Below are 21822 nucleotides of genomic sequence, written 5' to 3'. Positions count from 1 at the left end.
ACCACCCGTGCAGGAAGACCCTCCAACACAAAACACGAGAAATTCTTGATGAAAGTCACCCACTCTTAATCTGATATCATGCACCACTTGAGATAAACACTTCTACGTTAGGCCTCTTTCAGACGGGCGTTGCGGGAAAATGTGCGGGTTCGTTACGGGAACACCCGCGATTTTTCAGCGTGGGTGCAAAACATTGTAATGCGTTTTGCACTCGCGTGAGAAAAATCATGCATGTTTGGTACCCAAACCCGAACTTCTTCACAGAAGTTCGGGCTTGGGATCGGTGTTCTGTAGATTGTATTATTTTCCCTTATAACATGGTTATAAGGGAAAATAATAGCATCCTGAATACAGAATACATAGTAAAATAGCGCTGGAGGGGTTAAAAAAAATAAAAAAATAATTTAACTCACCTTAATCCACTTACTCGCGCAGCTCGGCATCTCCTTCTGTATTCTTTGCTGAACAGGACCTGTGGTGACGTCACTCCGGTCATCACATGATCCATCACCATAGTAAAAGATCATGTGATGGATCATGTGATGACCGGAGTGACGTCACCACAGGTCCTGTTCAGCAAAGGAGACAGAAGGAGAAGCCGGGCTGCGCAAGCAAGTGGATTAAGGGGAGTTAATTTTTTTAAAAAAATTTTTTAACCCCTCCAGTGCTATTTTACTATGCATTCTGTATTCAGAATGCTATTATTTTCCCTTATAACCGCTCATGTGAACAGCCCCATAGAAATGAATGGGTCGGTATTCAGTGCGGGTGCAATGCGTTCAACTCACGCATCGCATCCGCGTGGAATACTCGCCCGTGTGAAAGGGGCCTTAGAGGTGCAGAATCAATAGCAAAAACAGGAATGTTTTTTTCTAATGCACTCAGTGACAACCCGTGCATACGGACGAACTGAGCATCAATCAGGTTCACCCCGGCCCCGCTGTCGATAAACCCCTCAATCCCCACCGTTTTTAACTCTAGCACCACCTCAGCAGCCAGGAAAAATCGGGGTACTACCAGTAAAAGACAAATGCACATTTTCTGACTCTCTCACTCCTCCAAGAGTCAGATGGGAATTAGACGTCCATCTTTTTCCTTTTTGCCGTTGAATGTATGGACATACTCTGATAAAATGTCCCTTTTATCCGCAGAAAAAACAAACACACTCCCTTTCAGGAGTAGCTCCCCCTAATTGCATGGGTTCATCCCCAGACATAAACCCTAGAGTAGCTTCACCCAAAGTATCAGATGAGGACGATACATCATGCGATAGTACGTCCTGAAAGTGGGGGCCCCTAGATCTCTCTCTCAGGCGTCTATCAATGCATAGAGCCAGAGACATAGCAGCCTCCAGAGACACTGGAGTTTCATGAAAGGCAAAGGCGTCCTTCAGCCGCTCTAATAACCCTTGACAAAACCGGCTACGGAGGGCAGGATCGTTCCACTCCGTATCAGTTGCCCAACTCCTAAACTCAGAGCAATAAATCTCAGCGGAAAGATCACCCTGGCGAAGGCAGCGGAGCTTGGTTTCAGCTAGAGAGGTGTAGCTGGCCAGCTAAGACCTGTCCTAGGTTGCTAACATAGCTCATATGTTTATACAGCTAGACCTGCCAATAACCTAATTACAGTTCCTATGTTTGTGTGTTAAAGACAAAAGCAGAGTTTTTTACAGTGACTTCATGTAATAGTTATATTTTGTGTCCATAGAAGCAGAATAATGTGCCTTTAATTTTTATGTAAGGTAAGCTCAATGACACAGCAGACACAACAGAAAGCATAGAATTAGGCCTCATGCACACGACTGTTTTTTCGGGTCCGCATCAGAGCTGCCGCTTTTGCGGCTCGGATGCGGACCCATTCACTTCAATGGGGCCGCAAAAGATGCGGACAGCACTCCATGTGCTGTCCGCATCCGTTGCTCCGTTCCGTGGCCCCGCAAAAAAAAAAAAATAGAACATGTCCTATTTTTGTCCGTTTTGCGGTCAAGAATAGGCATTTCTACAATGGGCCGCCCGACCGCCAAAAAACGGAACGGTCATGTGCATGAGGCCTTAAACGGTTGTTGCTAAGCAGGAATCTTGCCTAATCGTAGCTAGCCTCACACAGCCCAGTAGTTTTGACCAATCACAGCCAGTCTCACACACAGCTTGTGTGGAAAATTCCCCTAGCAGGAGCTGCTGGAATCATTATTCACCAGAGAGAGGAGCTGAACAGACACACACTCCTCTAAGAGCTGTGTTTTATGAAAGCAGAGAGGCCAAAATAGGTATTTAAACCGATTATATAATGTTATTACTGTTAATATAGTGATTAGAACTGTATACTGAACCAGTTAGGTGTGTGTTTAGTTACTTACAGTTCCATCAATTGCAAACTACAAAATTTCACAGTCCAAATTCCAATTCCATATTGCAATCCAAATTGCATACAATCATACGCAACCAATCTGCAAATAGTTACTGCTAACTGCATACTGCAAATTGCGAACAAATTCAGCAAGTAGAACTATTAGTTAGACCTCAGCTATACCTCTCAGAGATCATAAAGTGCTAAAATAACCTAAAGTGAGAGTACAGATACTGAAGAGAGAAATATATCCACCATTTTATGTTGAATGACAAGATTGAACAGTTGAACCACCATCTTATGCATACCGCCATTTTTTAAAATATTTATGCAACACGTGTTTTGTACATGGACTATCTGCTGCGGAGGCGACAGTGTTATATATGAAGAAAAGTTGAAGTTAATAAAGAAGTTATTTCAAGCATTTGGTGTGCTCTTTAAACCTATTGTTTCCATAGAACGGCGCTAGAGGAATTACAGAGTAATAGACAGTCTGGTTAGACTAAAAGTCAGAGATATCAAAATTATTCTAATGCCACAGCACAAAAGGCACTTCATAGTGCTGCGCCTGCCACAAGAGGTCCGATCCAGATCATCATAGATAAGACCTAAAGCTTCGAAAAATTCATCTACCGACTGCGATCCGGAGAGACTGCGATCCGGTCGGCAGAGAAAAATCCCATGACTGCGCATCCCCCTTAAGCAAGGAAATAACGACACCGACTCGCTGTTTCTCATCCCCAGATGAGTGTGGACATAGCCTAAAACACAGTTTGCACGCCTCCCTAAACAAAATGAAATTATCACGTCCCCCAGAGAATCTGTCTGGGAGGGCAACTTTAGGTTCAAGACAGGCCTGGTAACCACCACCACCACCACCACCACTAGGACCAGCAGCCTGTGGTCTCTGCATCTGCGAGACGGTCATGCGGAGGTCAGCTACCTCCAAAGATAGCCCTTGCAGCTGACCTGCCAGTGCAGAGATAAGATCCATGGCTGCACACAAACAAAAAATGACGGTTTTGGCGGTTTATAATGTTACGCTTCGGTGTGGGAGGGAAACACCACACCGAGCATAAGAGGGAAGGGGGAAACAGGGAATCAGGCCTGAGAACAACTAGGGAAGGAAGATGGACAACTCCTAGTAATACCCTAACCAAAATCCTGACTACCAGTATGAACAGACCCCAGAGGTAGGCGAGTTCATACGCAGGAGTACCTATATGCCCTATAGGACTCTGGTACTAATGGCAGGGACGAGACTGTAACGAGGCCCTTATAACCCAAATGAGTAGCTCCGTACTGTCCCAAGATAATGCCATTCGGACATCCAGAACCATGCGATCCTAATGTCCCCTTTTCCTCAGAGAAGACACCAGACACCTCTGGTTCATGTGAACTCAGAACATAAACTGATTTATTGAGGTAAAACAACAGTTTTCATATCCCCCTCCCCAAGATGTGAGGGATAACAGCAGTTTCGAATCCCCCCTCTCTCATGGCAGGTCACATGACATTATCACATTCCATTGCCCTTATAAGGGTACTTTCACACTAGCGGCAGGACTGATCCGACAGGCTGTTCACCCTGTCGGATCCGTCCTGCCGCTATTTCGCCGTGCCACCGGACTGCTGCTCCGTCCCCGTTGACTATAATGGGGACGAGGGCGCAGCTCGGGCGCAGCACGGCAGTGCGCGGCGAAAGGCTGCCAGACTAAAAGTACTGCATGTCCGACTTTTTAGTCCGGCGGCCTCTCGCTGTGCACTGCCATGCTGCGCCGGAGCTCCGCCCCGTCCCCATTATAGTCAACGGGGACGGAGCGGCACGGTGAAATAGCGGCAGGACGGATCCGACAGGGTGAACAGCCTGTCGGATGCGTCCTGCCGCTAGTGTGAAAGTACCCTTAGGCTTTACAGGTAAACAACCTTAAGTACAGCTGTTAATCTGTTGTTGCAGAGTCTCCGCAGGGGATGGTGGACACAGTTACAGCCCTCATTCTGCATAGGGGAAGAGATGATATGAACTGTGCACAGTTCATGACACACAACCATGGCACTTGCTCTCCTGATGTAACAGAGACTACCTGTTCCTCCAAAAGGGAAGGACGAACAGGAGTCTCCTTCAGGCCTAATACAAAAAACAATAGGGAAATGCAACACACAGAACCCAAACAAAATACAAAAAGGGAAAGGAAAGACTTAACTTCAAAGAGGCTATGGAAGCACCAGGAACTCCGCCGAGATCCACACACTATAGCATAGTGGGAGAAGCAACTAGAAAAATCTGTCGGATGAAACCACCTGTTGCCAGTCTCACCGATCACCTGCCACCTGTCGCGGAAACATCCGTGACAGGTGGGCCCCCCAGAATCAGTTACACTGGTGGGCCCTAAGTACCCCAGTCTGACACTGACTAAGAGTGTGGTCTGGGGGCCTGTATTTATATAGAGGCTGCGGTCTGGGGGCCTGTATTTATATAGAGGCTGCGGTCTGGGGGCCTGTATTTATATAGAGGCTGCGGTCTGGGGGCCTGTATTTATATAGAGGCTGCGGTCTGGGGGCCTGTATTTATATAGAGGCTGCGGTCTGGGGGCCTGTATTTATATAGAGGCTGCGGTCTGGGGGCCTGTATTTATATAGAGGCTGCGGTCTGGGGGCCTGTATTTATATAGAGGCTGCGGTCTGGGGGCCTGTATTTATATAGAGGCTGCGGTCTGGGGGCCTGTATTTATATAGAGGGTGCGGTCTGGGGGGCCTGTATTTGTACCACAAACACCTCCTGGCACCTCCAGCTCTAACCTTGCTTGGCATCATTAGGTAGAGCTCTACTGTCTATCACACACAGGGCCTACATTATAAGGGGGTGGGGTTTGTGAAAGGGGTATATATGCCCAGAAGAAATGGCAATATTGCAAGTATGTGTAAATAAAGTTATTGAAAAATGACTCCCCTGTCACTAGAGAGCAGCGTTACCCCCTGGTGAGCAGAGAAGCGATGCTCTGCCATCTGCAAAATTAACAGCTGGACTCTGCTTAGTTGCTACGGGCAACAGCTCCGTTCCAATACCCAATCCCTGGTTTACGTTTTACCTTGTGGGAGCTGAATGATTCCGACGCTCAGCCCAGAAACGATGTCCCCGAGAAGCCATTCTTTGACTGGATAACGCGGCAGCCAGTAAAGGATCGGGATGAATTTCAGGAGCAGAGATTTTGCAATCGTCCCAGAACATCTGGAATACAACGAGTGGGAACAAGGCCATTCTATATCAATATGCGGATTTATCCTTATCTGATTAATATGCGCATCTGTAGTCGTCATGGAAGAATTCACTCTGCGCTCATTAGCATAGATACCAATGGACAGAGTGACCACAGGCCCAATGCTAAAAGTGTCACCGTGCTTAGTAAATGGGTACGACATTCTGCACGGACTCATTTCTTAACCCCTTCAGTAGCGACCCATTTTTTTCACGTTAAATGGGTTGTCCAGCCCCTAATATTGATGACCTATCCATCATCAATATCTGATCGGCGGGGGTCTAACACCCAGCACCCCCGTTTGGAGAGGAGGCAGCGCGCTTACACCGCACTTTGCCTCGGAAGAGCGATGTAATATAGGCGCCGGCTCCATTCACTTAGGTGCCCATATCTACACAACGCCACCGCTCACATGGAGCGCCGCCTCCCTGTCTCACAGCCGATAAGCGGGGGTCCAAGGTGTCGGACCCCCGCCGATCAGATATTGATGACCTATCTTGTGGATAGGTCATCAATATTAGGGGCTGAACAACCCCTTTAAGGACCAGGCCAAATTTGGGAAATCTGACATGTGTCACTTCATGTGGTAATAACGCTCACAATAATCGCTTGGATGAGTAAAAGTCTTCCACATTGTACTTCTTGTTAGTGGTAAACTTGAGTCGATACAGATCACCTTTATTTATAAAAAAAAATAAAAATCCTAAATTGGCAATTTTCAAAATTTTTATTTCTCTGCTTTTAAGGCAGATAGTGACATGATATGTGTATTGCAATGTATTGTCACTTAGGCTACTTTCACATTAGCGTTTTTTTGTGTATAGATCTGCAAAAACGCTTCCTTTACAATAATACAACCGCATGCGTCAGTCATGAACGGATCCGGTTGTATTACGTCTTCTATAGCCATGACGGATCCGTCATGAACACCATTGAAAGTCAATGGAGGACGGATCCGTTTTCTATTGTGTCAGAGAAAACTGATCCGTCCCCATTGACTTACATACATTGTGTATCAGGACGGATCCATCTTGCTCCGCTCCACATCGCAGACAGAAAAACGCTGCTTTCAGTGTTTTTTTGTCCGCGACGGGGACGCAACCAAACGGAACGGAATGCATTTTGGTGCACTCCGTTTCGTTAAGTTCTGTCCCGATTGACAATGAATGGGGACAAAACTGAAGCGTTTTCTTCCGCTATTGAGATCCTATGACGGATTTCAATAGCGGAATTGAAAACACTAATGTGAAAGTAGCCTTAGGCCTCTTGCACACAAACGTTTTTTTTCCCCGTTTACATTCCATTTTTTTGCGTTCCGTATACAGAACCATTCGGTTCAATGGATCAGCAAAAAAAAAAAAAAAAACGGAAGGTACTCCGTATGCCTTCCGTTTCCGTATTTCCATTCAAAGATAGAACATGTCCCATTATTGTCCGCATAACTGACAAGGATAGTACTGTTCTATCAGGGGCCAGCTGTTCCGTTCCGCAGTAAACGGAATACACGCGGATGTCATCCGTATTTTTTGCGCTGATCCATTTTTTGCGGACCGCAAAATATTGAAAAAGCCATATGGTCGTGTGCAAGAGGCCTTTGACTGAGCCTCATTAGGATACTGCCTCTGGCAGGACCTGTCAAGCTTAGATACCATGGCAAGCCTAAATGCCTGTGTAAGGCGTCCGGTTGCCTTGGTAACCATTAGGACGCTACCACGGCATGGAAGGGGTTAAACGCCCGCCATCGGTTCCGCCATTGCAGCAGAGTGTCAGCTGTTACAGCTGACACTTGCTGCTACGACAACTCGGCCATCCTGAATATGACTGCGGGTGGGGGGGTACGCAATGGACATACCACTGCCCAACCTGAAAGAGGGAGGGGGGCCCGATCAGGGACATGAGGGCTGCATGTGTGTGTGTACAGACTAGTCAATTAGAGTGGTTACCAGTTACAAAGGAAATTCCAGGCAAAGAAAATCAAAAGCAATGGGGAACGGAGCAGTGGCAAGGGGGGGGGGGGGGGGGGGGGGTCAGTGAGGGCAAGTATCTGTTTTACGTTTTCAAGCCCCTATGAGCCCATTGGCACAAATTTTTTATAGTACTGATAACCCCTTTAATGAATAAATGAGATGTAGTTAGCTCCACCTAGTGGCGGCCAGTTATTGTGATTTTATCGTTACACCCTAGCAAGTCTCTCACGCATAGCCATTGTTTGACTCACCTAAACTTACTTCTCACTCCATCTAATAGATGAAATCTGGAATCTTGATACCTTGGGGCTATTTCTTCCAGTTCAGCTTCGTTAAAGATGGAGTTCTTCCATGGATCACCTGGACTGGGAGGATGGCCCATTTCTTAGGGCAGCAAGTGACTAAAAAAAATCTTAAAGAATACCAGAAAACATAATAGAGCGAGACCTCACCATGGAGGCACATAGGTCTGCATAGGAGTTGTATACACAAAACAGTACAGCAGGGATGCCAAACTTGTGGCTGTTGCAAAACTACAACTCCCAGTATGCCTGGACAGCGTACAGCTATTAGGGCATGCTGGGAGTTGTAGTTTTGCAACAGCTGGAGGGGAATCCCTGCAGTAGAGAATTATTTTTTTTTAATCAAGATTATTTTCACATTTTTTATTTTATTTTTGCACTCTGCACTGGAGCAATACAAAATATTGCAAAAGTGTACACACCCTTTAAAGGGGGTTGTACCACAATGGAAATGTAAGGGTATGATCTTCAATACTGAGCGGCCATTAACAATACAGAACCACTGAACAGTGCAGTCTCATTAGCTTGGAGGCATCTGCAGCCCGTACATTGCATTTCAACCGCGCAATTTGGTCGTACCCTATGGCCTATGCCCAGAATAGGTGATAAAGGTCTGATGGCCAAGAGCCCAACTGCTGTCACCCCTTCCCACTGATCAAGTTTGAATAAAGTGCTGGTCATGCATTGGGGGAGGGGGGGGGGGGGGTCAATCATGAACATTTTTAAGACCCCCTTTTTGCAACTCTTTGAACCCCTGTGCAAAAATATTTTAGTGCATAGGCGTTTTTGCCCTGTGATCCGTACACACGAGTGCCGAGGGTGTGGTGGCGGCGAAACATTTACCAACCTTTATGCCTGGAAAAAGGGGGCTATTTTATCTGCTAGACTGCCGAAGCTGTGCCTGGTTAGACGCAGGCCTCATCATAAATTAGGCACATCTTCTGCCAGAAAAGCCAGCACAAAATGGGAGTGTGAGAGAAGGATTTATGATTTTATGAATATATAATGAGAATATTATGTAGTACACATTTCTGTCCACTAGATGGCTGCAAACCATATGTATGAGAAGGTCAATGAGGGAGGGGGAAAGAGGGGATTACATTACAGTCTTCAAATACACCTATAGACTCAGTGAAACCACTCCTATCAGGTAGCCAATAGTCTCTTCTTAAGGAACACCCCTTTTGTGATGTCATGTCTGCTATTTAAGTGAATGTACTGTGAATAAAAGCTCTCTCGCCTGCTCTTCTACCATGCTCAAGGAAGATGAGAAGATGCTTTCATGAAACCACCTAGCGTGTCTGGTCTCATTATAAAGCTGTATGGCATGCACATACTTATACTTCTAATTGATTTGGCACCACACAAAGAAGAAGGAGAGTCGCATGAATTGCGACGACAAAATGGCGCCGAGCGTGGAGCAGACAGCTTGCGTAACTTCCGATTCAAACGCCACGAGAGCGACTTAAACGGAACCATCAGACGAGATCACATGCCGGCAAGGTAAGAAAGCTTTATTTCTTACAAATCTCCTCTGTAACTTCCGCTTTTGTGGGTTGTCAAGAGTTGAATTGGTGTTATCGCGATATAAGGGTTCAAATTATAGCTGATCTGTCTGTTAGAAAGAACCTGTTGAAATATTCCTTCCTTGTGTGGTAGAACATGCTGGAACTAAACGGAAATTGTTAGACAGCTGAGCCGGATATCCTGTGACGTAGAATTGGATCCCAGCCCAAGATTCTGACGAGAATCTGGAGATAAGGGTTAATACTAATTGCCATAGGCAATTGGAAGTTATTAAGATTTTGTATCCCGGTGAATTGACGAGGGGTCTTCACTTTGAGAGATTGTGGGGTCAATACTATTATATCATTTGAGCTGTGTGCAACTGCGCTTAAGTTTGTGGGTTCGGTGGCGATTACTTATAGTAATCGGATTCCGTTTGAGCTTTGTGCAACTACGCTTAAGTTTGCGGGTTTGATAAGTAGCAATTGTTAGAGCTTTGTGCAACTACAATAATGGGAAATTCTAATGTTGCAGGACAGAGTAAAGAGATATTAACAGCGGCTCAGTTGATGCGAGAAAAGAAAGGAAAAGTTTCAGTTAGAAATAAAAGTTGAAAGCATTCTGTCATACTAAGTAGCAGCGATTTCCGGTATTATCCGTAAATATGCAGTTTTGTGTAAAAGTTCCCACTAGAGATTGCAAATGCAGTAGGAGATAGATTAAATTAAAGTTGTGGAAAAGTGTAGAGGGAAAGTTGAAAGAAATTGAGGAGAATGGACAATACTGCTATAGTAAGATGGAGGATTTGGGTGTGATAGGGAACAAAGAGAGTTGGCCATGCGGCATTCCCTTCCCCCCCACCACATGTGTTGTAACTTTAAAAAAAAAAAAAAAAAAGAGTAATCCTGGGTCTTGTGGTCCATCAAAGACTACCTATTGCTTTTTCTGTCAGCCACTCCTCTACTCCAGGTGCTGGAATGTGCTAATCAGCACCACCCACTGTGCCTTCTACTCTTTCCTTAGGCCTTATGGGGGATGAGTGTGTGTGCAAGTAACATGTTGTGTGTTTGTGGATCTCAAAGACTTTACACAATCCTATCATAGTTCCAACACTGGATTATATCCAGTGATGTCTGAAAATAACCCTTCCCAATTGTATGTCCCATCAGTTAAAAATGTACCTGCAGTAATTGCCCCTATGAGGCCTACTAGAAATATTCCAGACCAGTCTACTCAATCTAGAATGCACTCATTTAAAATCCTTATTCAGGTATGAGTGAAAGTGTAGGGATATCTGCATCATTATATGATGTATGACATATACTACACCCAGTAGTAACATCAATTTTGCCATGATGAATAGAATTCCCAATTCAGAGGACTTACTTATGCTGCTTTATAGAAAATTTGTTAAAATATGGAGAGTTTTCTCATATTATTTATGAGATTTGGAAAATTGAGTCCAATGTAGAGCTGAGGATTTAATGCATAGTGAAGATCAGTGAGTCTGTGATGAAGTGTTTAGATCATCAGTCAGTCACATTGTCCTCAGGACAGAGTGTGTGGAGAAAGTTTTCACTAGACTCCAGAAAAGTTGGGTGGATTTGGATTTTTGAGATTACCTTATCTATGCATGAGAAGATCCTAAGTGCTGCCTTTGTGTATGATCTTGAGAATCATCTAGAAAGGTCTAGTGTTGGCTAGGCTTGAGAGAAGTTAATTTTGTCCCTATTTTGTCATATTGTTAAAGTTAAATCGAACAAAGACCTAAGGCGGAGGTGGCTGCCTATCAGCCCTCCCCACAAGGGGGGGGGGGGGAGACTTTGTATGTACTTGCCCACTTCCTCGCCTGTGGGAGGAAGACAAATGTTCAGCCCCTTCAAATGAAGCACCCATAGGAAATTAACAACCCATAATCAAATACTGGATCCCTGTTATCTATACAGTCCTTAGGATCTAATTACATTGTCTCATAGCAAACATGTTCCATGATCTCTCATGACTGAGGGTAGTATCACATGTGTAGGAGCATCTAGTAATGCATTTCCTACTCCTCTCACCAATTAATCACCGTCTTAAGGATGTGCAAAATTAGATCCGATCACTCTGCTGCATCTGGAAGGGGGGAGGTTGGGAGTAGTAAATACAAATACTTTTTCCCACCTCTGTAAATAAAAATAAAAAGTGCTTTCTGGGAGTAGTAAATAAAAATATAAAAATTCAAATTTAATGTCTCCAATTAATAACCACATTTTTGAGTTTCTGGTAGATCATTTCAGATTCCTGGAAGATGGATCATCTCGGACAGGATATGCTGTTCCTACTTAATCTGATGTTGTCAAGAAAGAACCACTCCGTCCAGCAATGGTAGAGCAGGAGACAGAGCTGAAGACACTCGCTGAGGTTGGTAAGATGGCTGAGGGTAAGACTGCTAACATCCAGGTATGCCTTCGGTATCACTCATTATTATGGTCTAATCTAGTGAAGCAGAGATTTTGTTTGATCCATGGCTAAGCCCATCAATAATGAATGCTGAGTGTATGAAAGATGTTTGATGCCCTTATACTGCCTGAGAAGGTATAGGTTACATTATTACCTGAAGTCTACCCTAAGTGGAAATCTGTGTGATACAGGATGGCTTAAGGCCAGTGGACTTCCAAAAAGTTTGCCTTTTTCAGATACAGGTTACAGAGGCTGAAAGGAATCATCAAAGGATAAAGGTAGAAGTGATAATAGGACTCTGGAGAGTTGGTAATAAACTCTTCCTTCAGAGGGCACTCTACCTAAAGAGGATGGATTTAGAACATGGGCAAATCCAGAGAGAGAAGGTGTGATTGGGTTCTGTGGTGGATGACTCCTGGGTTCAACAATGCTGCCACTAGGTGAATGCTGTAATAATGATGGGAGAACTATGGGAGTTCCAGGAAGGCATATGCCAAGGTCATCTTACCCATTTCAGAGACTGCGGATTGACTACATTCGGAACAAAGGTGGAACAGTGTGAATATGTCTGTGTCTATATTGATCTCTTTCCAGGATATTCGGAGATTTGGCCTGTAGCGAAGGCTACAGCTAAAAGATACTGACTGAGGTGAGAGTACCTATCCCTGGGGTTTTTCTTCCTCCGATATACATCTAACCGGAAGATAGGCCTAAGTCCTCATGAAGTACTCTTTGGGAATGCTCCTGGATTAGGTGTCTATTTCCCCAATAGTTCCAGATGCAGCATAGTAGTTTTCCAAAATGATGTTGTCTGTTGCACAAGTTATTGTCTAATGTGTATTTCCAAGTTTTAGTTGTTTCCTAGAATCCAGACTGTATAGAAGCGATTCATTCTTCACAATCAGGAGATTGGATAGTGGTGAAACAAGAGACGTGTGGAAAGTCCTAGAGCTACGGTTTGAAGATCTACATCAAGTCCTGATAACCGCCGCCACTGCTGTCGAATTGCAAGGAGAAACTGATCGCATTGCAATCAAGTGTCAGGACTATAAGAGCCATAATGTTGTTTCATGCCTTATTGTTTGTTCCATATTGTACAAAGGGGAAATCACAGTCAAATCAAATTCCAACGGTGTTATATTATCAAGATGAGTCAGGAACAACTAAGTTGACTTTTGCAGTATAGTGGACTGTAAGACAGATGACAGATAGGACACTTGGTTTTGGTCTGATAAGTACATCTGTGTGACGGGGACTGACCCAGTCTATGGTAATTGTATTTAAATATGACCATACCAACTGTGGATATTGGAAATTAACAAGAATGGAGTACTAATCTGAAGTGTTGGGAATATAATCTAGTGGAAACTACCTCTAGAGTCAGTAAAGGCGAAGGTTTGTTGCAAAGGATGACTATCCTGAAGGGAACACCACCAAACAGTTGTAAACATGATGAGTGTAATCCTCTGTTCCTGTCCATTAGAAATCCTATCCAACAGGATTTGGGGATATATGTGTTAGGAGCATGTGTAAGTGACGAAGATCCCCTGGGCGAGTTTGGGGTGTTGGTGGGGGAGAAACCTCAGGGTTCGGTTGCTTCTGTGGCTCCTACATCCTTGCCTATAGTTGACATTGAATGTTTGGCCAAATTTAAAATATAATGACAAACTGACCTCAGAGACAGGATTTATAGAGGAAAGCCCTTTGGTGTTTTCCCTCCAGGATATTGTTCTTACATAATTCAGCTGAAGAAGACAAGTAGTGACTCTGACGTTTACTCTGACAGTTGGTTTATCAACCAAAATTATCAAAACGCAGATATCTGGTGATTGTATGGAGATTTGAAACTCCAACCCAGGATGCAGGTGGAATGAAGTGGTCAATGTACCCTGATCAAGTCCTGATCAGGTACTGATGCCATTTGTTCTATTCTCACCTCCTGAGTGGGATCAAATCAGAAAACATTGTCCGGTCACGACTAAGGAGGTCACTGCCTACATCCTATGACTCGTGTTTATACATGGATGCCATAGGAGTCTGTAGAAGAGTTTCTGATGAATTTAAAGCAAAAAGTCAGATAGTTGCAGGATTTGAGTCATTAACTCCCATGATTAGTAAAAATAAAAAAATATATAATAATAATTTTGATTGGATTAACATATCTATTGTCATCAACAGAGATTTGTGAATTATATCTGTGATGCTGTGCAGAGAATGGTGGAACAACTGAGCTCTTTTCCAGTGACGACTCTACAGAACCGACTGGTCCTTGACAGCAGAAAAAGGAGGGGTCTACAAGAACGGCTGCATCTACATCCTGGACAACACTGCCCCTGATGGAAGGATCACCAAGGATCTGAAGAAACTGATGGAAGGATCACCAAGGATCTGAAGAAACTGATGAACTTTATCAAATGAACTGACGGGAAAAAAAAAATTCTGAAATTAATATCATGGCCAGAATAATGTTTTGGGAACTGGTTCAGTGACTACAATGTTATTAGAATTTGGTTTTAATGGGCTGTCATATAGTTCTACATTTTAGGAAAATTGGTTTGGAAAATGTGTGGTGCATCCGTGCCCACGCTGTGTGTGTGTGCTGTGCCCCTGTCAAAGACAAAGATTATTCCATCCTTAAGTAAATAAAACCTTGTTGATGGTTGCGGGGTAATAGGACAAGGTGAAGGCAAACCCGAAAGGGAGTTGAGGGGACCTGGTGAAGCAATAAGGAAAGTCCAGCTCTTTGCTGTTTAGGGCGTTGGGAGAGTACCTCACTTTTGCCTGTTCACCTCTGGTCTATTTCCCGCAAAAGGAGGGATTTGTGAGAGAAGGATTTATGATTTTATGAATATATAATGAGAATATTATGTAGTACACATTTCTGTCCACTAGATGGCTGCAAACCATATGTATGAGAAGGTCAATGAGGGAGGGGGAAAGAGGGGATTACATTACAGTCTTCAAATACACCTATAGACTCAGTGAAACCACTCCTATCAGGTAGCCAATAGTCTCTTCTTAAGGAACACCCCTTTTGTGATGTCATGTCTGCTATTTAAGTGAATGTACTGTGAATAAAAGCTCTCTTGCCTGCTCTTCTACCATGCTCAAGGAAGATGAGAAGATGCTTTCATGAAACCACCTAGCGTGTCTGGTCTCATTATAAAGCTGTATGGCATGCACATACTTATACTTCTAATTGATTTGGCACCACACAAAGAAGAAGGAGAGTCGCATGAATTGCGACGACAGGAGTAAAAGCCGGTCTTTGTAAATAAGCACCATTGGGGGTCATTTATCAAGCTCGCCTGTTTTTGGCCATAAAATTAGAAATATTTCATTCTTCTGTCTTTCTTTTGATGAGTATTTATTAAAAGTCTCACAGCTGAATTAGACTCTGCGTATTGCCATACACACGACCGCGCTTTGTTTTGCGGTCCGCAAAATACAGATGCCGGCCGTGTGCTTTCCATAATTTGCAGAACGGTACGGGCCGCCCATAACACGGACAAAAAACAGACAAGAATAGGACATGTTCTATTTTTTTTGCAGGGCCACAGAACGGAGCAACGGAGCGCTGTCCGCATCTTTTGCGGCCCCACTGAAGTGAATGATGCGGATCCAAACAATGGCCGCGTGCATGAGCCGTTAGTCTGACCTCTGGTGGTTGTTTTTCAGTTAGACAGGTTCATAGTCACTTAGAACGGTCCTATTTGTTTGCTTGTGAAAAAAAAAGTCGCATCTTTGTGAGAAAAGTCGCATGTCTCCCTTAAAATGCGGCTTTTAATACAAGAAAAGTCACGCTTCACTACTAAAAACAGATGAAGGAAAGTACGACAGTCCTGGGGCGGCTTAGAATCTATGCTGCTTTTGCAACAAATTGAGGTGCAAAAAAAAAAAAAAAAAAAAGTACATAAATAGGTCCGAAAAAAGAAAAAAAGTTGCAAAGTTAGAATACTTCTGATTCTGAATAGTGTTGAGCGAACTTGTGTTTTAAGTTCGGGTTATCGAAGTATCCCGTTATGGATTCCGCTACCACGGACCATAACGGAATTTAGAATCCATAACGGGATACTTCGATAACCCGAACTTTAGACGCCAAACTTAAAAACACAAGTTCGCTCAACACTAATTCTGAATTAGTAAAAAAAAAAATATATATAATTTTTTTAAAATAAAAATGAAAATAAAAAAGGCGAACAGGGCAAGACTGTCTAAAAAAAAATAATTGACGCATTCTTAGTAGTAAATGCAAAAAAAAAAAAAAAAAAAGTCTAAAAAAACCAGCAGTTTTTAGACTAAAAACCAGGCGCAAACACTTTAGTAAATGTGCCCCATTGTCTGTGAGACGGACGGGCACAGCGGAAGACCACGCCATTTCCAGCATATTGGGGATCATGCACACAGCAATGTCATGGTGGCACACAAAGAGCGTACACTTCATAGTCATTCAAGAAGAAAACCCCTCCGTCATACAATGGAGGATACTAGGATTCCATCTGAATCTGGAGGCAACCCTGATGGTTTAGACATGATATCCTATAGATTACAAGCATCGGATCACAGTCCTACTTACAGCGGGAACCTGTGCGGTCCTAAAGATCTCAGCAGGCAGATAAAGGACCTGTTTATGTCGCAGGCCTTGCTTTTCTCCTCCAGGGACTTTGATCGGGTGCAGAGGACTCCGATCTAATGGATGATTCATAAAACACAAGTGGATCTGAACCTGCTGGCCTCAAGGAGCAGTCAGCACTTTACACCTCCCTCTCCATGGGTGAATGTCTTGAGGGTGCAAATCCCGATTAATCATATAACACCCGTCTATCAGATGTAAAACAATCGCTGCTGATTGCTGCCAGTAATAGGAGTCAAGTCTGGGGGGTGAGGAGACTGCACTCCTTCAGCAGCCTGAGAATTAGGCTACGTCTACACGACGACATTTGTCGAGCGACAATAAGTCGCAACATTTGTCGCGCGACAATTTTTATAATGGCAGTCTATGGTGTCGCACTGCAACATGCGACTGCGATGCAACAGTTGCAGAAAAATCCATCTCGAATGGATTTTCTGTGACTGTTGCGTCGCAGCATGTTGCATGTTGCAGTGCGACACCATAGACTGCCATTATAAAAATTGTCGCGCGACATTGGTGCAACAAGATGTAGCGCGACAAATGTCGTCGTGTAGACCTAGCCTTAGGCTAGGTCTACACGACGACATTTGTCATGCAACAGATAGGGCACAACTACACTGCAACATTTGTAGCGCAACATTTTGTTGCACCAATGTCTCGCAACAATTTTTATAATGGCAGTCTATGGTGTCGCACTGCAACATGCAACATGCTGCGACTGCGACGCAACAGTCGCAGAAAAATCCATCTCGAATGGATTTTCTGCGACTGTTGCGTCGCAGCATGTTGCATGTTGCAGTGCGACACCATAGACTGCCATTATAAAAATTGTTGCTCGACATTAGCGCGACAAATGCCGTCGTGTAGACGTAGCCTTAGGGCTCTGAGCGAGTTTTCCATCCGGATGCGATGCGTGTAGTGAACACACAGCACCTGGAAGGAACCCCGACCCATTTGTTTCAATATGTCTGCGCAGATTTACTAACATTTACGTCTGTTTTTTATGCCAGGCGCAAGGACTGCCACAGATGCACCTAATTTATGACAAGGCCAACCTAATCAGACGAGTCTAAGGCGTTCGCAAGGGGGAAACTAGGATCGGCGTAAAAAGTCGGTCTTAGTAAATGTGCCGCCTCGTCTAATTTATCAACGAATCTGCAACTTTTAATAAATACTCGGCAAAAGAAAGAAAGACCAAATAAAATACGCCCGTCTAATTTTATGGCCAAAAACAGGCCCCACTGACTGTGTGAATAAGGGCTCATGCACACAACCGTATGTATTTTGCGGTCAGCAAAAAAACGGATCCGCAAAAAACACAGATGACTTCCGTGTGCATTCCGTATTTTGCGGAACGGAACAGCCGGCCCCTAATAGAACAGTCTTGTCCTTGTTGGTAATGTGGACAATAATAGGACATGTTCTATTTTTTTTGCGGAACGGACATATACGGAAACTGAATGCACACGGAGTAACCGTTTTTTTTTTGCGGACCCATTGAAATGAATGGTTCTGCTTACGGTCTGCCAGAAAAAACTGAACGGACACGAAAAGAAAATACATTCGTGTGCATGAGCCCTAAGGCATAAGGCTTATTGCACACGAACGCGTGTGCTCCGTGGCCGTATTGGGGACCGCATTTGTGGATCCGCAATACACGGGCACAGTTGCGTGTGCATTCCGCATCACGGATGCGACGCCATTCACTTCAATGGGTCCGCAAATCCGGTGATGCGGAACAGAAGCACGGAACGGAACCCTACAGAAGCACAGAGTGGTTTCGTCCCATACTTCTGTTCTGCAAAAAGATAGAACATGCCCAATCTTTTTGCGGAACGGCCGGATCGCGGACCCATTAAAGTGAATGGGTCCGCGATCCGCTGTGGCTGCCCCGCGGTGGGTGTTCATGCATTGCGGGCCACAGCACGGCCATGGGACGCACAAATTCGCGTGCAAGAGGCCTAAGAGCCACATTAGAAGACACGAGCTGTCACATGAGCTATACAGATTGGGGCACATTTACTGTAGTGTTTGTGCCTGTTTAGATGTAAAAATGCTCTTTTAGGCTGAATTCACACGTCCATGGAACGTGGTCCGTGAGATACCGGACTGGCATCCTGCTGAGTGCAGGAGCGCAATGCGTCATTGGTTGCTATGACGCCGTGCTCTTCGTGTGTATTACTGTACAGCAGCAGCGGCACGAAGCGCACAGCGTCATAGCAACCAATGACGCATTGCGCTCCTGCACTCAGCAGGATGCCAGTCCGGTATCTCACGGACCACGTTCCACGGACGTGTGAATTCAGCTTTAGGCCTCATGTACACGACAGTGTTTTTTCACTTTCAGTGATTTGGCTTCAGTGGTCCGTGTCCGATTTTGCTTCAGTTGTGTTTCCTTGTGTCTTCCTTTTTTTTTTGTCTGACGGGGAAAAAAAAGGAAGGTTAATGAAAAGTGTAATTTTATTGCACCAAGGTCTTGTAGAAAAAAAACGGACTCGGATGACATACCAGTTGTGCATCAGTTTTTTTTGACGGACCCATTGACTTGAATGGGTCCGTCCTCCGTTTTCCACTGACAAGAATAGGACAGGTTATATTTTTTTGACGGACTGGAATCACGGATCACGGACGCGGAGAAAAAAAGGGAGGACTATCAGTTTTTTTTCACAGCTCCATAGAAATGAATGGGACCTCCGCTAAACTGTGAAAAATGACAGAACGGACGCGGATGCACACAACGGTCGTGTGCATGAGGCCTAAGACAGATGAATTGTTTTAGTCGCATTTACTACTGAAATTGGACTCGTTTTGGAGGCATTTGCGCCTCGTTCTACTATTTTGAACATTTAGACTAAGGCCCCTTTCACACGAGCGTGACGGATTAGGTCCGGATGCGTTCAGGATGCGTTCAGTGAAACTCACACTATTTTGCAAGCAAGTTCAGTCAGTTTTGCAACCATCAGTGAAAAACGCATCGCACCCGCACTTGCTTTCGGATAAAATGCGTTTAACGCAGCCCCATAAACTTCTATGGAGCCAGGGCTGCGTGAAAAACGCAGAATATAGAACGTGCTGCAATTTTCACGCAACGCACAAGTGATGCGTGAAAATCACCGCTCATGTGCACAGCCCCATAGAAATGAATGGGTCCGGATTCAGTGCGGGTGCAATGCGTTCACGTCACGCATTGCACCCGCGCGGAAAACTCGCTCGTGTGAAAGGGACCTAATTCAAAGGTTTTCTAACTTTTGGGACTTTTTTTTTACCAATCTATTTATGTAGATGCGCATTTTTAAGCCTGAATTTGTTGCAAAAACTGTCTAATTTCTACTCCACTCCAGGGCTGGCGTACTTTTCTTCCTCAGTTTTCAGTGGTGCAACTTTTTTTTGCATTAAGGAGACGTGCGACTTCTCACAACTCATTTGTGGCCTTTTTTTTGGAAGCGCCTACTATTTAGAGCAGTCTAAGTGAATATGAACCTTCTAAGGCCTCATGCACACGACCGTTGTTGTGTTCCGTGTCCGCTGTTCCGTTTTCCGTGATTTTCTGCGGACCCATTGACTTTCAATGGGTCCGTTGAAAACTCGGAAAATGCACCGTTTGTCATCCGCGTCCGTGATCCGTGTTTCCAGTCCGTCAAAAAAATATGACCTGTCCTATTTTTTTCACGGACAACAGTTCGCGGACCCATTCAAGTCAATGGGTCCGTGAAAAACACGGAGGCACACAAGATTGTCATCCGCGTCCGTGATCCGTGTCCGTTTTTTTCCTATCATTTTCAAGGCAAACTTGACTTAGATTTTTTTTTCACTTTTCATGTCTGGTGATCCTCCAAAAATCAAGGAAGACACACGGAAACAAAAACGGAAACGGATCACGGAACAACGGAACCCCGTTATGCGGACCGTGAAAAAATACTGTCGTGTGCATGAGGCATTAGGATGACTTCACACGTGGCAAATTTTGTGGCAGGAGATTCCGTGACTGAGAATCGGTTCCATTCACCTTAATGGGGCTTGGAGAAACCCACGGGCTTACTGTCCTATTGAAATGAGTGGAACTTATTTTCAGTTGCGGAACTTTCTGCTGCGCGTGACAAGGTGAAAACAGGTGAGTTCGATAAATGTGCCCCGAGGCGTATTATTATTAGTCTGACCCCTGGTGGTTGTTATTTAGGAAGACAGGATCATATTCACTGAGACTGGTCTAATTTACTTGCCCATGAAAAAAGTTTCCAGGAAAGTGCAACTTTTAATGCAAAAAAAAAAAAGGTCTCATTTCACCACTCAAAACAGACGAAGAAAAGTATGCCAGGCTAGCCCTGGAGTGCAGTAGAAATTAGACTGTTTTTTGCCACAAATTCAGGTGCAAAAAAATGAAAAAAGTCTCAAAAGTTAGAAAACTTCAGAATTTTTCTAAAAGGCTCTGTCAAAGTATAGCAGACACAGCAGTTGCAGAGAGAGCAGAGCCTCTAGGTGTAATGGTAACGCCCCCGTTGCTCCTAGAGGCTCATTTGCATATATTAAAACATAATTTTTCTCAGCAATGCGGGCACATAGGAACATGGGACCAACACAGATGTCTTCAGCTGCCAAGCGCATATGTAACAGGTCAGCCAGTGTCATATGTACAAAACTGCTGACAGATGCCCTTTAAGTAAAGATTTGTTTCTATTTACATCATATTGAAGCAGTAGTTCCCAAATATACATTATTACTAGAATTGCTTGCTGTAGGAGGAGTCATAAATTTGAATTGGTTAATAGGAATATTTAAGGGAATTGTTGTATAAGCGATTTTCCATAATGCAAACAAAGGTTAACTAAGGATAAACCTTCTGTTTAAAGCTGTAGTATGCAAACAACTCCCAGGCTGGTAATGCTAAAGGTGCAGTTTTGCAATAGTTGTAGGGCCACAAAACCTGAAACACAAGTTTTCCTGCGATGACAGTGAGCAGGAAGTATTCCTCCCAACTTTTAAAAAGGACATTATCAGATATTATTATAAGCCAAAGGGACATTATCATTGCCGCAGCAAATTATTTTACACTAGCATTCCTAACACTGCCCAATGTCTATCTATACACGCCCTGGTCCTGACCAACCCCCTTTGTGCCTCCACACAGTAAAATGCTCCCATAGTGCCCCTACAAAGTAGTTATGCCCCCCTTAGTACCCTCACAGAGTAGAATGTCCCTTTAGTGCCTCCAAGCAGTAGAATGCCCCTTTACAGTAGAATGCCCCCTTTAGTGTCCCCACAGAGTAGAATGCCCCCTTTAGTGTCCCCACAGAGTAGAATGCCCCCTTTAGTGTCCCCACAGAGTAGAATGCCCTCTTTAGTGTCCCCACAGAGTAGAATGCCCTCTTTAG

At 44.3% G+C, this 21822-nt stretch overlaps 1 protein-coding gene across 2 annotated transcripts in view; it reads right to left on the bottom strand.

The window, feature by feature from the left end:
- The window catches only part of SLC26A6 (solute carrier family 26 member 6), a 60884-nt gene that overhangs the window by 32309 nt on the left and 6753 nt on the right, over nt 1–21822 (bottom strand). The window contains exons 1-3 of one of the 2 annotated variants that reach the window (XM_040408667.1): nt 16397–16487; nt 7822–7982; nt 5436–5575 (exon numbers count right to left, since the gene is read on the bottom strand). In XM_040408667.1, coding sequence (XP_040264601.1) covers nt 5436–5575; nt 7822–7952 — 271 coding nt within the window. In that variant the 5' untranslated portion in view covers nt 7953–7982; nt 16397–16487. Of the gene's footprint in view, nt 1–5435; nt 5576–7821; nt 7983–16396; nt 16488–21822 lie in introns of those variants that run through there. The other variant, XM_040408668.1, reaches the window with a different exon arrangement.

Source organism: Bufo bufo, chromosome 9, assembly GCF_905171765.1.
Source record: "Bufo bufo chromosome 9, aBufBuf1.1, whole genome shotgun sequence".
In the NCBI taxonomy this organism is placed as follows: Eukaryota; Metazoa; Chordata; class Amphibia; order Anura; family Bufonidae; genus Bufo; species Bufo bufo.
Note: the sequence above shows the minus strand (reverse complement) of the source record. Positions and strands in the feature narration are given on the sequence as shown.